The sequence below is a fragment of the Chiloscyllium plagiosum genome, unplaced genomic scaffold (genome assembly GCF_037043375.1).
Source record: "Chiloscyllium plagiosum isolate Xiang-an unplaced genomic scaffold, Cpla_swu_hap1 HiC_scaffold_21, whole genome shotgun sequence".
Taxonomy (NCBI): domain Eukaryota; kingdom Metazoa; phylum Chordata; class Chondrichthyes; order Orectolobiformes; family Hemiscylliidae; genus Chiloscyllium; species Chiloscyllium plagiosum.
The window spans coordinates 54,529,481-54,548,900 of record NW_028270159.1 but is presented as its reverse complement, the minus strand read 5'-3'; the positions used below and the strand labels follow the sequence as shown (position 1 = coordinate 54,548,900).

The window sequence follows — 19,420 nt, the reverse complement described above, 5'->3', positions numbered from 1 at the left end:
CGCCAAGTCACACATACAACTCCACAAAATGTTCAAATATTTCCTCGTATCAGTCACAAGCACTAAAATTGCCTGCCACTCCCCCCTCATACTCAACCTTCCTTGACCATGTTTTAGATTTAGATTTAGATTAGATTACAGTGTGGAAACAGGCCCTTCGGCCCAACAAGTCCACACCGACCCGCCGAAGCGCAACCCACCCATACCCCTACATTTACCCCTTACCTAACACTACGGGCAATTTAGCACGGCCAATTCACCTGACCTGGACTGTGGGAGGAAACCGGAGCACCCGGAGGAAACCCACGCAGACACGGGGAGAATGTGCAAACTCCACACAGTCAGTCGCCTGAGGCGGGAATTGAACCCGGGTCTCTGGCGCTGTGAGGCAGCAGTGCTAACAACTGTGCCACCGTGATGGCATGGATTCATTGTGACAGCCATCGAAACACTGACAGACAGTTTGCACCCTCAGCTCAAACGGATTCTGTTGAATATTCTCACTTGCCTTCGTGCTGCTGCTACATACAGTGCTGAGTCACTGAGTAACCAATTCCCATTCTGGAAGGACGAGGGAGGAGCTCGGCTCATTGGGGAACAGCCTGAAGAGAAATTTACATCTACCTCACATCATTGTTGAGGCCTCAAACAGTTCCAGTGGGGTACAAATTATTCCAGTGAGACGCAGTGGGGTGTGAATGAATTCAGCATGATCCATTTGATGCCAGCAAGATGTAGTGGAGTACCTGACTCCAGTAGGTGCACTGAGTTACAGGTGAATCTAGCAGGATGCAGTGGGGCCTGAATGATGGCAGCAGAGTGAGGGTTTCTGGTGCGGTTCTGCTCTGCCTCAGAGTGAAGGAGTAGTGGGGCAATGGTATCAGAGACAGTGAACTGACCTTATCCACCGAGAAGTGTTTGGAAGGAGTCGAGGGTGTGTTGCTGGAAAAGCACAGCCGGTCAGGCAGCATCCGAGGAGCAGGAGAGGCGACGTTTCGGGCATGAGCCCTTCATCAGGAATGAGGCTTGTAGGCCGGGGCGGGGGGGGGGGGGCTGAGAGATAAATGGGAGTGGGGTGGGGTCGGGGGGAAGGTAACTGAGAATGTGATAAGTAGTTGAAGGTGAAGGAGGTGAGAGGTTGGAGAGGAAGGTGGAGCAGATAGGTGGGGAAGGTAATGGACAGGTCAAGAGGGTGGTGCCGAGTTGGAGGCTTGGGACTGGGATAAGGTGGGGGAGGGGTGGTAAGGGTTTGGCGATAGACAAAGCCCAGGACCTGCATGTCCTTGGTGGAGTGGAGGGGGAGTTGAAGTGTTCAGCCACGGGACGGTGGGGTTGGTTGGTGCAGGTGTCCCAGAGGTGTTCTCTGAAACAATCCGCAAGTTCGTGTCCTGTCTCCCTGATGTAAAGGAGACCACACCGGGTGCAGCAGATACAGCAGATGTCTGTTGGATGTGGAAGGCTCCTTTGGACAGAGGTGAGTGGGGAGGTGGGCACCAAGTTTTGCACTTCTTGTGGTGACAGGGGAAGGTGCCGGGAGTGGGGTGTGGGCTGGTGGGAGGGGGGTGGGTGCTTGGATCTCAATGGAATGCTGATAGGGGTGGGGAAGGGAAAAATATATCTGGTGATGGGGTCTATTTGTAGCTGGTAGAGGATGATGCAATGTATACAGAGGTTGGTGGGGTGGAAGGACCAGGGGGGTTCTATCCTTATTGCATTGAGAGGGGTGGGATTCAAGGGCGGTGGTGCGGGAAGTGGAGGAGATGTGCTGGAGGGCATCGTCGATCACGTGGGAAGGGAAATTGCGATCTTGGAAGAAGGAGGCCATCTGAGATTTTCTGAGGTGGAATTGGTCATCCTGGGAACAGATACAGCAGAGGTGGAGGAATTGGGAATAAGGGGTGGCGTTTTTACAGAAGGTAGGGTGGGAGGAGGTGTAGTATATGTAGCTGTGGGAGTTGATGGGTTTGTAGTAGATGTCCATGCTTTTCCGGCCAGTTGTAGTTAGTCGTAATTTCCCTTCCCACATGGTCACGATGGCCTCCAGCACGTCTCCTCCACTTCCTGTACCACTGCACATGAACTCCACCCCTCCCAATGCAACAAGGACAGAACCCCTCCCTGGTCCTCACCTTCCACCCCACATATACATCACATCATCCTCTGCCATTTCTGCCACCTACAAATGGACCCCACCACCAGAGATATTTTTTGTTCCCCATCCCCATCAGCGTTCCGGAGAACCATTCCCTTGTGAGAGCCACACGCCCCACCCCCCCCTGCCAAGCCAAGCCCCACTCTCAGCACCTTCCCTGCCCCAGCAGGAAGTTCAAACCTGCAGCCACACCTCCCCCTCACCTCCGTCCAAGGGATCCCTCCACATCTGACAGAAATCTACCTGTAACGCCACCAATGTCATCTACTGTATCCGCTGCACCCGATGTGGTCTCCTCTACATCGGGGAGACAGGACACCAGCTTGCGGATTGTTTTAGAGAATGTCTCTGGGACACCAGCACCCACCAACCCCACCGCCCCGTGGCTGAACACTGTAACTCCCCCTCCCACTCCACCAAGGACACGCAGGTCCTGGGCCTCCTCCATCGCCAAACCCTTACCAACCGGCACCCGGAGGAAGGACACAACATACTCTGTCTTGGGACCCTGCAACCGCACGGGGATCAATGTGGAAAACACCAGTTTCCTCATTTCCCCTTCCCCACCTTATCCCAGTCCCAAACCTCCAACTTGGCACCGCCCTCCTGACCTGTCCATCACCTTTCCCACCACCTTCATCTACCTTCCTCCCAACCCCACCCCCCTCCCATTTATCTCTCAGCCCCCCCCCCCCCCCCACCAAGACTCCCAGCCTCATTCCTGATGAAGGGCTCCGGCCCGAAACGTCGATTCTCCTCCCCCTCAGATACTGCCTGACCTGCTGCGCTTTTCCAGAACCACACTCTCGACTCTGATCTTCAGCATCTGCAGTCCTCACTTTTACCCAATATTCGGAGGGAGCCCTGGTCTGCAAAGGGTTACAAGGAGCCAGTGCAATTCCTGGTTAAAGTTCTCTCAAATCCTCATAAACCCAACAAGAATGATTGAGAAACAGCAATGTGTTAGGGAGTTGTTGATAGGGAGGGTTAAAGTGCAGGCTTTCTGCTGCTCTGCTGCACTCCTCGGTCATTGCTGAGGGAAGAAGCTGCCAAATGTTCCTCACCGGGATTATATCGCTGATTGTGCTCCCGTGTAGCCTTCTGGGTGAGTTTTGCTTCACATTTGCTCCTGATTCATCACAGACGGGGACATTAGCCCCTCTCACCCCCCTTCCCACCCACCCCCACCTGGAGAAAGCTTTGCCAGCCTTGGTCACACAGTTCCGTCTGACACTTGTTCTCTGCCCTGGGCCTGGAGTGGGGGAGTCGGTGAGGGAGGGGGGCTGGGCTTAACTTGCAGACAAAGGGGAGGGTCAGGCAGTCAGTGGGAACCTCTGCCATTCCTCAGAGTGTGACTGTCAGCACAGGGGAAACCTCAAAGCAGCAACTTTCACAGCGAAACATTCCTGTAACTCACCTCAAAGAGAGAAGACAGCAGGGATTGACAGGGTGGAGCTGTGGTGGCTGTTTCCTTGCCTCATGCAGACACAGGGTCCTGAGAGTTGTTCTGTGTTTGAGCTGTGCTTAGCTGCCCACTGGTGGCAGTCTAGGAGCTCTGGCTGGGATCCCCTCAGGCTGAGAGGCAGCCTCTGAGTGAACGGAGGGAAGGGATGAGGGTAAAGGGTGGGACCTGAGCAAGTGTCCTCCCCGCGACACAGGGTTAGGGTGAGATCGTATCTCCGTGGATGGCGCTGAAGGCAAGGCTGAAGTATCACCCAGGTGAGCACACCGATGGTGTCAGGCAGGCCCTGAGCTCAGGGAGTGTACGGGCCGGTTCCTCAGGGACTGTCCGATATCAGTCACTGTTCATCTCAGGCTCTCTCTGAGACTCTCACACACAATTATCCTGCTGCCTCCGACTACCCAGCACACCCACCCCCTCAGTCCCTGTGTCTCCCCCTTACCCACTCAGGCCCTGTGTCCCCCCCTTGCCCTCTCAGTCCCTGTGTCCCCCCTTACCCACTCAGGCCCTGTGTCCCCCCTTACCCTCTCAGTCCCTGTGTGTCCCCCTTACCCCCTCAGTCCCTGTGTCCCCCTTACCCCCTCAGTCCCTGTGACCCCCCTTGCCCCCTCAGTCCCTGTGACCCCCTTACCCCCTCAGTCCCTGTGACCCCCTTACCCCCTCAGTCCCTGTGTCCCCCCTTGCCCCCTCAGTCCCTGTGTCCCCCCTTGCCCCCTCAGTCCCTGTGACCACCTTACCCCCTCAGACCCTGTGCCACCTTACCCCCTCAGTCCCTGTGTCCCCTATTATCCCCTCAGTCCCTGTATCTGCCCAATACCCCTTCAGTCCATGTGTCCCCCCCTTACCCCCTCAGTCCCTGTGTCACCCCCTTGCCCCCTCAGTCCCTGTGTCCCCCTTACCCTCTCATTCCCTGTGACCCCCCTCACCCCCTCAGTCCCTGTGTCCCCCTTACCCCCTCAGTCCCTGTCCCCCCTTAACGCCTCAGTCCCTGTGTCCCCCATTACCCCCTCAGTCCCTGTATCTGCCCAATACCCACTCAGTCCCTGTGTTCCCCCCATCAGTTTCTGTGCCCCGTTACCCCCTCACTCCCTGTGTGTCCCCTTACCCCCTCAGTCCCTGTGTCCCCCCTTAACGCCTCAGTCCCTCTGTCCCCATTACCCCCTCAGTCCCTGTGTCCCCCCCTTGCCCCCTCAGTCCCTGTGTCCCCCCTTACCCCCTCAATCCCTGTGCCCCCTTACCCCCTCAGTCCCTGTGTCCCCCATTACCCCCTCAGTCCCTGTATCTGCCCAATACCCACTCAGTCCCTGTGTTCCCCCTTACCCCCTCAGTCCCTGAGTCCCCGCTTAGCCCCTCAGTCCCTGTGTCCCCCAAATGCACCCTCAGTCCCTGTGTCCCCCTTACCCCCTCAGTCCCTGTCCCCGTTTACCCCCTCAGTCCCTGTCCCCCATAACACCCTCAGTCCCTGTGTCTCCCCTTACCCCCTCAGTCCCTGTGTCCCACTTACCCCCTCGGGCCCTGTCCCCCCTTACTCCCTTAGTCCTTATGTCCCCCTTACCCCCACAGTCCTTATGTCCCCCTTACCCCCACAGTGCATGTGTCCCCCCTTACCCCCTCATCCCTGTGTCCCCACCTTACCCCCTCAGTCCCTGTGCCCCGTAACCCCCTCAGTCCCTGTCCCGCCCTTAACCCCTCAGTCCCTGTCCCCTCAGACCCTGCCCCCCTTACCCCCTCAGTCCATGTGTCCCCCTTACCCCCTCAGTCCCTGTGTCCCCCTTACCCCCTCAGTCCTTGTGTGCCCACTTACCCCATCAGTCCCTGTGTCCCCCTCCTTACCCCCTCAGTCCCTCTGTCCCCCTTAACCCCTCAGTTCCTGTCCCCCCTTACCCCCTCAGTCCCTGTGTCCCACCTTAACCCCTCAGTCCCTCTGGCCCCTTTACCCACTCACTCCCTGTGTCCTGCCTTTACCCAGTCAGTACCTGTACCCCCTTACCCCCTCAGTCCCTGTGCCCCCCCCTTACCCCCTCAGTCCCTGCCCCCCCCTCAGTCCCTGTGTCCCCCCTTACACCCTCAGGCCCTGTCCCCCTTTACCACCTTTGTCCCTGTGTCTCCCTTACCCCCTCAGGTCCTGTCCCCCCTTACCCCCTCAGTCCCTGTGTACCCCTTACCCCCACAGTGCCTGTGTCCCCCCCTTACCCCTCATCCCTGTGTCCACCCCTTGCCCCCTCAGTCCCTGTCCCGCCTTACCCCCTCAGTCCCTGTGTCCCCCAACCCCCTCAGTCCCTGTGTCCTCCCTTACCCCTCAGTCCCTGTGTCCACACTTACCCCCTCAGTCCCTGTGTCTGCCCAATACCCCCTCAGTCCCTGTGTCCCCCTAACCCCCTCAGTCCCTGTGTCCCTCCAAAGCCCCCTCAGTGCCTGTGTCCCCCTTACCCCTTCAGTTCCTGAGTCCCTCCTTACCCCCTCAGTCCCTGTTCCACCCTTAAGCCCTCAGTCCCCGTCACCCCCCTTACCCCCTCAATCCCTGTACCCGCTTACCCCCTCAGTCCCTGTGTCCCCCCTTACCCCCTTAGGCCCTGTCCCCCCTTACCTCCTCAGTCCCTATGTCCCGCCTTACCCCCTCTGTTCGTGTGTCCATCAACCCCCCTCAGTCCCTGTGTCCCCTATTACCCCCTCATTCCCTGTGTCCCCCATTACCCCCTCAGTCCATGGGTTCCCCTATTACCCCCTCAGTCCCTATGTCCCGCCTTACCCCTTCTGTTCATGTGTCCATCCACCCCCCTCAGTCCCTGTGTCCCCCATTACCCCCTCATTCCCTGTGTCCCCCATTACCCCCTCAGTCCATGGGTTCCCCCATTACCCCCTCAATCCCTGTGTCCCCCTTTACCCCCTCAGTCCCTGTGCTCCGTTAGCCCCTCAATACGTGACCCCCCTTACCCACTCAGGCACTGTGACCCCCTTTAGCCCCTCAGTCCCTGTGCCCCCCTTTCCTCCATTCAGTCCCTGTGTCCCCCCTTACCCCCTCAGTCCCTTAGCCCCTCAATACGTGACCCCCCTTACCCACTCAGGCACTGTGACCACCCTTTACCCCCTCAGTGCCTGTGTCCCTGCTTACCCCCTCAGTCCCTATGTCCCGCCTTACCCCTTCTGTTCGTGTGTCCATCCACCCCCCTCAGTCCCTGTGTCCCCCATTACCCCCTCATTCCCTGTGTCCCCCATTACCCCCTCAGTCCATGGGTTCCCCCATTACCCCCTCAGTCCCTGTGCCCCCCTTTTACCCCTCAGTCCCTGTCCCCTTTGCCCCCTCAGTCCCTGTGTCCCCCCTCACCCCCTCAGTCCCTGTGTCTGCCCAATACCCCCTCAGTCCCTGTGTCCCCCTAACCCCCTCAGTCCCTGTGTCCCTCCAAAGCCCCCTCAGTGCCTGTGTCCCCCTTACCCCTTCAGTTCCTGAGTCCCTCCTTACCCCCTCAGTCCCTGTTCCACCCTTAAGCCCTCAGTCCCCGTCACCCCCCTTACCCCCTCAGTCCCTGTACCCGCTTACCCCCTCAGTCCCTGTGTCCCCCCTTACCCCCTTAGGCCCTGTCCCCCCTTACCCCCTCAGTCCCTATGTCCCGCCTTACCCCCTCTGTTCGTGTGTCCATCAACCCCCCTCAGTCCCTGTGTCCCCTATTACCCCCTCATTCCCTGTGTCCCCCATTACCCCCTCAGTCCCTGTGTCCCCCCTTAACGCCTCAGTCCCTCTGTCCCCATTACCCCCTCAGTCCCTGTGTCCCCCTTACCCCCTCAGTCCTTGTGTGCCCACTTACCCCATCAGTCCCTGTGTCCCCCTCCTTACCCCCTCAGTCCCTCTGTCCCCCTTAACCCCTCAGTTCCTGTCCCCCCTTACCCCCTCAGTCCCTGTGTCCCACCTTAACCCCTCAGTCCCTCTGGCCCCCTTATCCACTCACTCCCTGTGTCCCCTTTACCCCTTCAGTCCATGCCCCCCTTTTCCCCCTCTGTCCCTGTGTCCCGCCTTTACCCAGTCAGTACCTGTAGCCCCTTACCCCCTCAGTCCCTGCCCCCCCTTACCCCCTCAGTCCCTGTGTCCCCCCTTACCCCCTCAGTCCCTGCCCCCCCTTACCCCCTCAGTCCCTGTGTCCCCCCTTACCCCCTCAGTCCCTGTGTCCCCCCTTAACCCCTCAGTCCCTGTGCCCCTTTACCCCCTCAGGCCCTGTGTCCCCCTTAACCCCTCAGTCCCTGTGTCCCCCCTTACACCCTCAGCCAGTGCCCCCTTACTCCCTCAGTACCTGTGCCCCCTTTCCCCCTCAGTTCCTGTGTCCCCCCCTTACCCCCTCAGGCCCTGTCCCCCTTTACCACCTTTGTCCCTGTGTCTCCCTTACCCCCTCAGGCCCTGCCCCCCCTTACCCCCTCAGTCCCTGTGTACCCCTTACCCCCACAGTGCCTGTGTCCCCCTTTTCCCCCCTCAGTCCCTGTGTCCTGTTAGCCCCTCACGCCGTGTTCCCCCTTACCCACTCAATCCCTGTGTCCCCCCTTACCCCCTCATCCCTGTGTCCCCCCCTTGCCCCCTCAGTCCCTGTCCCGCCTTACCCCCTCAGTCCCTGTGTCCCCCAACCCCCTCAGTCCCTGTGTCCCCCCTTACCCCCTCATCCCTGTGACTCCCCTTACCCCCTCAGTCCCTGTGTCCCCCCTTACCCCCTCAGTCCCTGTGTCCACACTTACCCCCTCAGTCCCTGTGTCTGCCCAATACCCCCTCAGTCCCTGTGTCCCCCTAACCCCCTCAGTCCCTGAGTCCCTCCAAAGCCCCCTCAGTCCCTGTGTCCCCCTTACCCCTTCAGTTCCGGAGTCCCTCCTTACCCCCTCAGTCCCTGTTCCACCCTTAAGCCCTCAGTCCCTGTCCCCCCCTTACTCCCTCAGTCCCTGTCCCCGCTTACCCCCTCAGTCCATGTGTCCCCCCTTACCCCCTCAATCCCTGTGTCCCACTTACCCCCTCAGGCCCTGTTCCCCCTTACCCCCTCAGTCCCTGTGTCCCCCTTACCCCCACAGTGCATGTGTCCCCCCTTTACCCCCTCAGTCCCTGTGCCCCGTTAGCCCCTCAATACGTGACCCCCCTTACCCACTCAGGCACTGTGACCCCCTTTACCCCCTCAGTCCCTGTGCCCCCCTTGCCCCCTCTGTCCCTGTGTCCCCCCTTACCTCCTCAGTCCCTGCCCCCTTTCCCCCTCAGTCCCTGTCCCCCCTTACCCCCTCAGTCCCTGTCCCCCCTTTACCCCCTCAGTCCCTGTGCCCCATTAGCCCCTCAATACGTGACCCCCCTTTACCCCCTCAGTCCCTGTGTCCCCCATTACCCCCTCAGTCCATGGGTTCCCCCATTACCCCCTCAGTCCCTAGGTCCCCCTTTTACCCCTCAGTCCCTGTCCCCTTTGCCCCCTCACCCCCTCAGTCCCACTGTTCCCCCTTACCCCCTCAGTCCCTGTCCCCCCTTAACCCCTAAGTCCCTGTGTCCCCCTTTACCCCATCTGTTTCTGTGCCCCATTACACCCTCACTCCCTGTGTGTCCCCTTACCCCCTCAGTCCCTGTGTCCCCCCTTAACGCCTCAGTCCCTGTGTCCCCCTTACTCACTATGGCCCTGTCCCCCCTTACCATCTCAGTCCCTGTGCCTCCCTCGTCCCCTCAGTGCCTCTGTCCCCCTTTACCCCTCAGTCCCTGTGCCCCGTTACCCCCTCACTCCCTGAGTCACCCCTTACCCCCTCAGTCCCTGTGTCCCCCTTAGCCCCTCAGTTCCTGTGTCCCCATGATCCCCTCAGTCCCTGTACCCCCTTACCCCCTCAGTCCCTGTCCCCCCCTTACCCCTTCTGTCCGTGTGTCCCTCCACCCCCCTCAGTCCCTGTGCCCCGTTAGCCCCTCAATACGTGACCCCCCTTACCCACTCAGGCACTGTGACCCCCCCTTTACCCCCTCGGTCCCTGTGTCCCCCCTTACCTCCTCAGTCCCTGTCCCCCCTTACCCCCTCAGTCCCTAAGTCCCCCTTACCCCCTCAGTACCTGTGTCCTCCCCTTTCCCCCTCAGTCCCTGTGTCCCCCCTTACCCCCTCAGTCCCTGTGTCCCCCTTAACGCCTCAGTCCCTCTGTCCCCCTTACCCCCTCAGTACCTGTGTCCTCCCCTTTCCCCCTCAGTCCCTGTGTCCCCCCTTACCCCTCAGTCCCTGTGTCCCCCTTACTCAATCTGTCCCTGTCCCCCCTTACCCTCTCAGTACCTGTATCCCCCTTGTCCCCTCAGTCCCTATGCCCTGTTACCCCCTCACTCCCTGTGTCACCCCTTACCCCCTCAGTCTCTGTGTCCCCCTTAGCCCCTCAGTCCCTGTGTCCCCCATGATCCCCTCAGTACCTGTATCCTCTTACTCCCTCAGTCCCTGTCCCCCCTTACCCCCTCAGTCCCTGTACCCCCCTTACCCCCTCAGTCCCTGTGTCTCCCTTAACCTCTCAGTCCCTGCGTCCCCCCTTACCCCCTCAGTCCCTGTGCCCCCTTACCCTTCACTCCGTGTCCCCTTAACCCTTCAGTCCCTGTGCCCCCCATTACCCCCTCAGTGCCTGTGCCCCCCATTACTCCCTCAGTCCATGTGTCCCCCCATGACCCCCTCAGTACCTGTGTCCCCCCCCCTTACCCCCTCAGTCCCTGTGTCCCCCTTAGTCCCTCATTCCCTGTGTCCCCCATGATACACTCAGGCCCTGTACCCTCTTACCTGCTCACTCCGTGTCCCCTTACCCCCTCAGTCCCTGTGCCCCCTTACCCTTCACTCCGTGTCCCCTTAACCCTTCAGTCCCTGTGCCCCTTTACCCCCTCAGTACCTTGTCCTCCTTACCCCACTCAGTGCCTGAGTCATCCCTTTACCCCCTCAGTCCCTGTGCTCCATTACCCCCTCACTCTCTGTGTCCCCCCTTACTCCCTCAGTCCCTGTGTCCCCCTTACCCCCTCAGTCCCTGTGTCCTCCCTTAGACCCTCAGTCCCTCTGTCCACCATACCCCTTCACTCCCTGCGTCCCCCTTACCCCCTCCCTGCGTCACCCTTACCCCCTCAGTCCCTGTGTCCCCCTTACCCCTCAGTCCCTGTGTCCCATTTCTCCCTCAGTCCCTGTCCACCCTTTACCCCCTCAGTCCCTGTGTCCCCCTTACCCCCTCAGTCCCTATGTCTCCCCTTACCCCCTCAGTCCCTGCCCCCCTTACCCCCTCAGTCCCTGTGTCCCCCCTTACCCCCTCAGTCCCTGTGCCACCTTACCCCCTCAGTCCCTGTGTCCCCCCTTACCCCCTCAGTCCCTGTGCCACCTTACCCCCTCAGTCCCTGTGTCCCACCTTAAGCCCTCAGTCCCTCTGGCCCCCCCTTACCACCACAGTCCCTGTCCCCCTTAACCCCTCAGTCCCTGTGTCCCCCCTTTCCCCCTCAGTCCCTATGTCCCCCTTCCCCCCTCAGTCCCAGTGCCCCCTTACCCCATCAGTCCCTGTCCCCCCTTTCCCCCTCAGTCCCTGTGTCATGCCCTTACTCCCTCAGTACCTGTGCCCCCTTAACCCCTCAGTTCCTGTGTCCCCCCCTTACCCCCTCAGGCCCTGTCCCCGTTTACCCCCTCTGTCCCTGTGTCTCCCTTACCCCCTCAGGCCCTGTCCCCCCTTACCCCCACAGTGCCTGTGTCCCCCCCATTACCCCCTCAGTCCCTGTGTCCTGTTAGCCCCACACGCCGTGTTCCCCCTTACCCACTCAGTCCCTGTGTCCCCCCTTACTCCTCATCCCTGTGCCCCCCCCTTGCCCCCTCAGTCCCTGTCCCGCCTTACCCCCTCAGTCCCTGTGTCCCCCAACCCCCTCAGTCCCAGTGTCCACCCTTACCCCCTCATCCCTGTATCCCCCTTACCCCCTCAGTCCCTGTGTCCCCCCTTACCCCCTCATCCCTGTGTCCCCCCTTACCCCCTCAGTCCCTATGTCCACACTTACCCCCTCAGTCCCTGTGTCTGCCCAATACCCCCTCAGTCCCTGTGTCCCCCTTACACCCTCAGTCCCTGGGTCCCACCTAACCCCCTCAGTCCCTGTGTCCCTCCAAAGCCCCCTCAGTCCCTGTGTCCCCCTTACCCCTTCAGTTCCTGAGTCCCTCCTTACCCCCTCAGTCCCTGTTCCACCCTTACCCCCTCAGTCCCCGTCCCCGCTTACTCCCTCAGTCCCTGTGCCCCGTTAGCCACTCAATACGTGACTCCCCTTACCCACTCAGGCACTGTGACCCCCCTTTACCCCCTCAGTCCCTGTGTCCCACTTGCCCCCTCAGTCCCTGTGTCCCCCCTTACCCCCTCAGTCCCTGCCCCCTTTCCCCCTCAGTCCCTGTACCCCCCTTACCCCCTCAGTCCCTGTCCCCCCCTTACCCCCTCAGTGCCTGTGTCTCCGCTTACCCCCTCAGTCCCTATGTCCCCCCTTACCCCTTCTGTCCGTGTGTCCCTCCACCCCCCTCAGTCCCTGTGCCCTGTTAGCCCCTCAATACGTGACCCCCCTTACCCACTCAGGCACTGTGACCCCCCTTTACCCCCTCAGTCCCTGTGTCCCCCCTTACCTCCTCAGTCCCTGTCCCCCCTTACCCCCTCAGTCCCTAAGTCCCCCTTACCCCCTCAGTACCTGTGTCCTCCCCTTTCCCCCTCAGTCCCTGTGTCCCCCCTTACCCCCTCAGTCCCTGTGTCCCCCTTAACGCCTCAGTCCCTCTGTCCCCCTTACCCCCTCAGTACCTGTGTCCTCCCCTTTCCCCCTCAGTCCCTGTGTCCCCCCTTACCCCTCAGTCCCTGTGTCCCCCTTACTCAATCTGTCCCTGTCCCCCCTTACCCTCTCAGTACCTGTATCCCCCTTGTCCCCTCAGTCCCTATGCCCTGTTACCCCCTCACTCCCTGTGTCACCCCTTACCCCCTCAGTCTCTGTGTCCCCCTTAGCCCCTCAGTCCCTGTGTCCCCCATGATCCCCTCAGTACCTGTACCCTCTTACTCCCTCAGTCCCTGTCCCCCCTTACCCCCTCAGTCCCTGTACCCCCCTTACCCCCTCAGTCCCTGTGTCTCCCTTAACCTCTCAGTCCCTGCGTCCCCCCTTACCCCCTCAGTCCCTGTGCCCCCTTACCCTTCACTCCGTGTCCCCTTAACCCTTCAGTCCCTGTGCCCCCCATTACCCCCTCAGTGCCTGTGCCCCCCATTACTCCCTCAGTCCATGTGTCCCCCCATGACCCCCTCAGTACCTGTGTCCCCCCCCCTTACCCCCTCAGTCCCTGTGTCCCCCTTAGTCCCTCATTCCCTGTGTCCCCCATGATACACTCAGGCCCTGTACCCTCTTACCTGCTCACTCCGTGTCCCCTTACCCCCTCAGTCCCTGTGCCCCCTTACCCTTCACTCCGTGTCCCCTTAACCCTTCAGTCCCTGTGCCCCTTTACCCCCTCAGTACCTTGTCCTCCTTACCCCACTCAGTGCCTGAGTCATCCCTTTACCCCCTCAGTCCCTGTGCTCCATTACCCCCTCACTCTCTGTGTCCCCCCTTACCCCCTCAGTCCCTGTGTCCCCCTTAACCCTGTAACCCCTCAGTGCCTGTGTCCCCACTTTTCCCCGATCAGTCCCTGAGCCCCCCCTTACTCACTCAGTCCCTGTGTCCCCCCTTAACCCCTCAGTCCCTGTGTCCCCCCTTACCCCCTCAGTCCCTGTGTCCCCCTTAACCCTGTAACCCCTCAGTGCCTGTGTCCCCACTTTTCCCCGATCAGTCCCTGAGCCCCCCCTTACTCACTCAGTCCCTGTGTCCCCCCTTAACCCCTCAGTCCCTGTGTCCCCCTTACCCCTTCAGTCCCTGTCCCCCCTTTACCCCCTCAGTCCCCGTGTCCCCCTTACCCCTTCAGTCCCTATGTCCCACTTCTCCCTCAGTCCCTGTCCCCCCTTTACCCCCTCAGTCCCTGTGTCCCCCTTCTCCCTCAGTCGCTGTCCCCCCTTTACCCCCTCAGTCCCTGTGTCCCCCTTAACCCCTCAGTCCCTGTGTCCCCCCTTAGCACCTCAGGCCCTGTCCCGCCAACCTCCTCAGTCCCTGTGTCCCCCACCTTACCCTAGGTCCCCGTGTCCCCCCTTACACCCCCAGGTCCCTGTGTCCCCCCTTATCCCCTCAGTCCCTGTGTCCCCTTACCCCCTCAGTCCCTGTCCCCCCTTACCTTTTCTGTCCGTGTGTGTCCCCCAACCCCCTCAGTCCCTGTCCCCCTTACCCCCTCAGTCCCTGTGCCCCCCCTTACCCCTCAGTCCCTGTCCCCCCTTACCCCCTCAGTCCCTGTGTTCCCCCTTACCCCCTCAGTCCCTGTCCCCCATTTCCCCCTCAGTCCCTGTGTCCCCCCTTTCCCCCTCAGTCCCTCTGTCCCCCCTCACCCTCTCAGTCCCTGTGAACCCTTACCCCTTCAGTCCCTGTGTCACCCCTTACCCCCTCAGACCTTGTCTCCCCCCTCACCCCCTCTGTCCCTGTGTCCCCACCCTTACCCCTTCAGTCCCTGTGTCCCCACTTACCCCCTCAGTTCCTGTAAACCCCCTTACTCTCTCAGTCCCTGTGTCCCCCCTTACCCCCCCAGTCCCTGCCACCCCTTACCCCCTCAGCCCTGTGTCCCCCCTTCCCCACCATCCCTGTGTCCCCCTTTACCCCCTCAGTCCCTGTGTCCCCCCTTACCCCCTCAGTCCCTGTGTCCCCCCTTACCCCCTCAGTCCCTGTCCCCGCTTACCGCCTCAGTGCCTGTGTCTGCCCCTTACCCCCTCAGTCCCTGTGTCCCCCCAATCCCCCTCAGTCCCTGTCCCCCCTTACCCCCTGTGCCTGTGTCCGCCCCTTACCCCTCAGTCCCTGTACCCCCCATACCCCCTCAGTCCCTGTGCCCCCCTTGACCCCTCAGTCCCTGTGTGCTCCCTCACCCCTCAGTCCCTGTGTCCCCCTCTTAACCCCTCAGTCCCTGTACCCCCTTACCCCCTCAGTCCCTGTGCCCCCCTTACCCCCTCAGTCCCTGTGCCCCCCTTACCCCCTCAGTCCCCGTGTTCACCCCATCCCCCTCAGTCCCTATGGCTCCCCTTATCCCCTCAGTCCCTGTGTTCCCTCTTACCCCCTCAGTCCCTGTGTCCCCAGTTCCCCCTCAGTCCCTGTGTCCCCCCGTTACCAGCTCAGTCCCTGTCCCCCCTTACCACCTCAGTCCCTGTGTCACCCCTCACCCCATCAGTCCCTGTGTCCCCCCCTTACCCCCTCAGTCCCTGTCCATTTCCCCCTCAGTCCCTGTGTCCCCCCTCACCCCCTCCGTCCCTGTGTCCCCCCTTTACCCCTTCAGTCTCTGTACCCCCTTACCCCCTCAGTCCCTGTGAACCCCTTAACCGCTCCAGTCCCTGTGTCCCCCCTTACCCCCTCAGTCCCTGTGACCCCCTTATCCCTTCAGTCCCTGTGTCTTCCCTTACCCCCTCAATCCCCGTGTCCCCCCCACCCCCTCAGTCCCTATTCCCCCTAACCCCCTCCCCTTACCCCCAGTTCCTTTGTCTCCCCCTTACCCCCTCAGTCCCTGTGTCCCCATTTACCCCCTCAGTCCCTGTGTCCCCCCTTACCCACTGAGTGCCTGTGTCCACCCCTTACCACTTCATGTCCCTGTGCCCCCCTTATCCCCTCAGTCCCTGTGCCCCCTTACCCTCTCCGTCGCTGAGTTCCCCTTAGCCCCTCAGTCCCTGTGTTCCCCCTTACTCCCTCAGTCCCTGTCCCCCATTTCCCCCTCAGTCCCTGTCCCCCATTTCCCCCTCAGTCCCTGTATCCCCCCTTTCCCCCTCAGTCTCTCGGTCACCTCTCACCCCCTCAGTCCCTGTGAACCCTTACCCCTTCAGTCCCTGTGTCCCCCCCCTTACCCCTTCAGTCCCTGTACCCCCTTACCCCCTCAGTCCGTATGCCCCCCTTACCCCCTTAGTCCCTGTGAGCCCCCTTATCCCCTCAGCTCCTGTGTCACCCGACTCCCTCAGTCGCTGTGTCCCCCCTTTCTCCCTCAGTCCCTGTGTCCCCCCTTACCCCCTCAGTCCCTGTACCCCCTTACTCCCTCAGTCCCTGTGCCCCCTTACTCCCACCAGTCCCTGTGAGCCCCCTTACCCCCTCAGTCCCTGTACCCCCTTACCCCCTCAGTCCCTGTGCCCCCTTACCCCCTCAGTCCCCGTGTCCACCCAACCCCCTCAGTCCCTATGGCCCCCCTTACCCCCTCAGTCCGTGTGTCCGCCCCTTACCCCCTCAGTCCCTATGTCCCCCCTTAAACCCCAGTCCGTGTGCCCCCCTTACCCCTACAGTCCCTATGTCCCCCTTACCCCCTCAGTCCGTATGCCCCCCTTACCCCCTCAGTCCCTGTGAGCCCCCTTATCCCCTCAGTTCCTGTGTCCCCCCTTCCCCCTGTCCCTCTGTCCCCCCGTTACCACCTCAGTCCCTGTCCCCCCTTACCCCCTCAGTCCCTGTGTCACCCCTCAACCCCTGTGTTCCCCCTTACCCCCTCAGTCCCTGTCCATTTCCCCCTCAGTCCCCATGTCCACCCATTCCCACCTCAGTCCCTGTGTCCCCCCCTACCCTCTCAGTCCCTGTGTCCCCCTCTTATCCCCTCAGTCCCTGTCCCCCCTTACCCCCTCAGTCCCTCTGTCCCCCCTCACTCCCTCAATTCCTGTGTTCCCCCTCACCCCCTCAGTCCCTGTGTTCCCCCTCATCCCCTCAGTCCCTGTGTTCCCCCTTACCCCCTCAGTCCCTGTACCACCTTAATCCCTCAGTCTCTGCCCCCCTTACCCCGTCAGTCCGTGTGCCACCTTACCCCCTCTGTCCCTGTGAGCACCCTTCTCCCCTCAGTCCCTGCCCCCCTTACCCCCTCAGCCCTGTGTCCCCCCTTCCCCACCGGTTCCTGTGTCCCCCTTTACCCCATTACCCCCTCAGTCCCTGTGCCCCCCTTACCCTCTCAGTCCCTGTGTCCGCCCCTTACCCCCTCAGTCCTTGTGCCCCCCTTAACCCCTCAGTCCCTGTGTCCGCCCTCACCCCTCAGTCCCTGTGCAGCCCTTACCCCCTCAGTCCCTGTACCCCTTTACCCCCTCAGTCCCTGTGCCCCCCTTACCCCCTCAGTCCCTGTGTCCACCCCTTACCCCCTCAGTCCCTGTGTCCACCCCTTACCCCCTCAGTCCCTATGTCCCCCCTTACCCCCTCAGTCCCTGTGTCCACCCCTTACCCCCTCAGTCCCTATGTCCCCCTTACCCCCTCAGTCCTTGTGCCCACCATAACCCCTCAGTCCCTGTTTCCCCCGTTACCACCTCAGTCGCTGTCCCACCTTACCCCCTCAGACCCTGTGTTCCCCCTTACCCCCTCAGTCCCTGTCCCCCATTTCCCCCTCAGTCCCTGTGTCCCCCTTACCCCCTCAGTCCCTGTGTTCCCCCTTACCCCCTCAGTCCCTGTGTCCCCTTACCCCCTCAGTCCCTGTGTCCCCTTACCCCCTCAGTCCCTGTGTCCGCCCTTACCCCCTCAGTCCCTGTGTCCCCCCTTACCCCCTCAGTCCCTCTGTCCCCCCTTACCCCCTCAGTCCCTCTGTCCCCCCTCACTTCCTCAGTCCTTGTGTTCCCCCTCACCCCCTCAGTCCCTGTGTCCCCCCTTACCCCTTCAGTCCCTGTGTCCCCCTTAACCCCTTTAGTCCCTGTGTCTTCCCTTACCCCCTCAATCTCGATGTCCCACCCCCACCCCCTCAGTCCCTGTCCCCGCTTACCCCCTCAGTGCCTGTGTCCGCCCCTTACCCCCTCAGTCCCTGTGTCCCCCCTTACCTCCTCAGTGCCTGTCCCCCCTTACCCGCTCAGTGCCTGTGTCCGGCCCTTTACCCCATCAGTCCCTGTGCCCCCCTTACCCCCTCAGTCCCTGTGTCCGCCCCTTACACCCTCAGTCCCTATGTCCCCCCTTACCCCCTCAGTCCTTGTGCCCCCCTTAACCCCTCAGTCCCTGTGTCCCCCCTCACCCCTCAGTCCCTCTGTCCCCCTCTTACCCCCTCAGTCCCTGTCCCCCCCTTACCCCTCAGTCCCTGTGTTCCCCCCTAAACTCCCTCAGTCCCTGTACCACCTTACCCCCTCAGTCCCTGTGCCACCCTTACCCACTCAGTCCCTATGTCCCTCCTTACCCCCTCAGTCCTTGTGCCCCCCTTAACCCCTCAGTCCTTGTACCCCCCTTAACCCCTCAGTCCTTGTGTCCCCCCTCACCCCTCAATCCCTCAGTCCCCCTCTTACCCCCTCAGTCCCTGTGTCCCCCCATTCCCACCTCAGTCCCTGTATCGCCCCCTTACCCCCTCAGTCGCTGTCCCCCCTTACCCCCTCAGGCCCTGTTTCCCCCCCTTACCCTCTCAGACCCTGCCCCCCCTTTCCCCCTAAGTCCCTGTGTCCCCCCCATTCCCACCTCAGTCCCTGTGTCCCCCCTTACCCCCTCAGTCCCTGTCGCCCCTTACCACCACAGTCCCTGTGTCCCCCTCTTATCCCCTCAATCCCTGTCCACCCTTACCCCCTCAGTCCCTCTGTCCCCCCTCACCCCCTCAGTCCCTGTGTTCCCCCTTACCCCCTCAGTCCCTGTGTCTCCTTACCCACTCAGTCCCTGTGTCCCCCCCTTACCCCCTCAGTCCCTGTGTCCCCCCTCACCCCCTCAGTCCCTCTGTCCCCCCTCACCCCCTCTGTCCCCCCTTACCCCCTCAGCCCCCGGGGCCCCTTACCCCCTCAGTCTCTCTGTTCCCCCCTCACTCCTTCAGTCCATGTGTTCCCCCTTACCCCCTCAGTCCCTGTGCCACCCCTTACCCCCTCAGTCCTTGTGCCCCCCATTACCACCTCAATCCCTGTGTCCTTCCTAACCCCCTCTGTCTCTGCCCCCCTTACCCCCTCAGACCGTGTGCCCCCCTTTATCCCCTCAGTCTCTGTGTCCCACCTTCCCCCCAGTCCCTGTGTCCCCTTATCCCCTCAGTCCGTGTCCCCCCTTACCCCCTCAGTCCCTCTGTCCCCCTAGTCCCTGTGTTCCCCCTCACGCCCACAGTCCCTGTGTTCCCCCTTACCCCCTCAGTCCCTGTGTCCCCTTACTCCCTCAGCCCTGTGTCCCCCCTTCCCCACCGGTCCCTGTGTCCACCCTTACCCCCTCAGTGCCTGTGTCTGCCCCTTACCCCCTCAGTCCCTGTGCCCCCCTTACCCCCTCAGTCCCTGTGTCCGCCCCTTACCTCCTCAGTCCTTGTGCCCCCCTTAACCCCTCAGTCCCTGTGTCCCCCCTCACCCCTCAGTCCCTGTGTCGCCCCTTACCTCCTCAGTCCCTGTACCCCCTTACCCCCTCAGTCCCTGTGCCTCCCTTATCCCCTCAGTCCCTGTGTCCGCCCCTTACCCCCTCAGTCCCTGTGTCCCCCCTTACCCCCTCAGCCTCTGTGTCCCCTTACCCCCTCAGTCCCTCTGTCCCCCCTCACTCCTTCAGTCCATGTGTTCCCCCTTACCCCCTCAGTCCCTGTGCCACCCCTTACCCCCCAAGTCCCTGTACCACCTTACCCCCTCAGTCCTTGTGCCCCCCATTACCACCTCAATCCCTGTGTCCTTCCTTACCCCCTCTGTCTCTGCCCCCATTACCCCCTCAGTCCCCGTGTGCCCCCCTTGATCCCCTCAGTCCCTGTGCCCACTTACCCCCTCAGTGCGTGTCCCCCCTTACCCCCTCTGTCCCTCTGTCCCCCCAGTCCCTGTGTTCCCCTCACCCCCTCAGTCCCTGTGTTCCCCCTTACCCCCTCAGTCCCTGTGTCCCCTTACTCCCTCAGCCC

At 61.6% G+C, this 19,420-nt stretch overlaps 1 protein-coding gene across 1 annotated transcript in view; it reads left to right on the top strand.

Moving 5' to 3' along the window:
* Positions 1-3,120: 3,120 nt before the first annotated feature.
* The window catches only part of LOC122546186 (apical endosomal glycoprotein-like), a 556,180-nt gene continuing 539,880 nt past the window's right edge, over positions 3,121-19,420 (top strand). Inside the window, exon 1 of the mRNA XM_087998580.1 lies at positions 3,121-3,257. Within this exon, the coding sequence (XP_087854706.1) occupies positions 3,206-3,257 (52 nt within the window). The 5' untranslated portion in view covers positions 3,121-3,205. The remainder of the gene's footprint in view (positions 3,258-19,420) is intronic.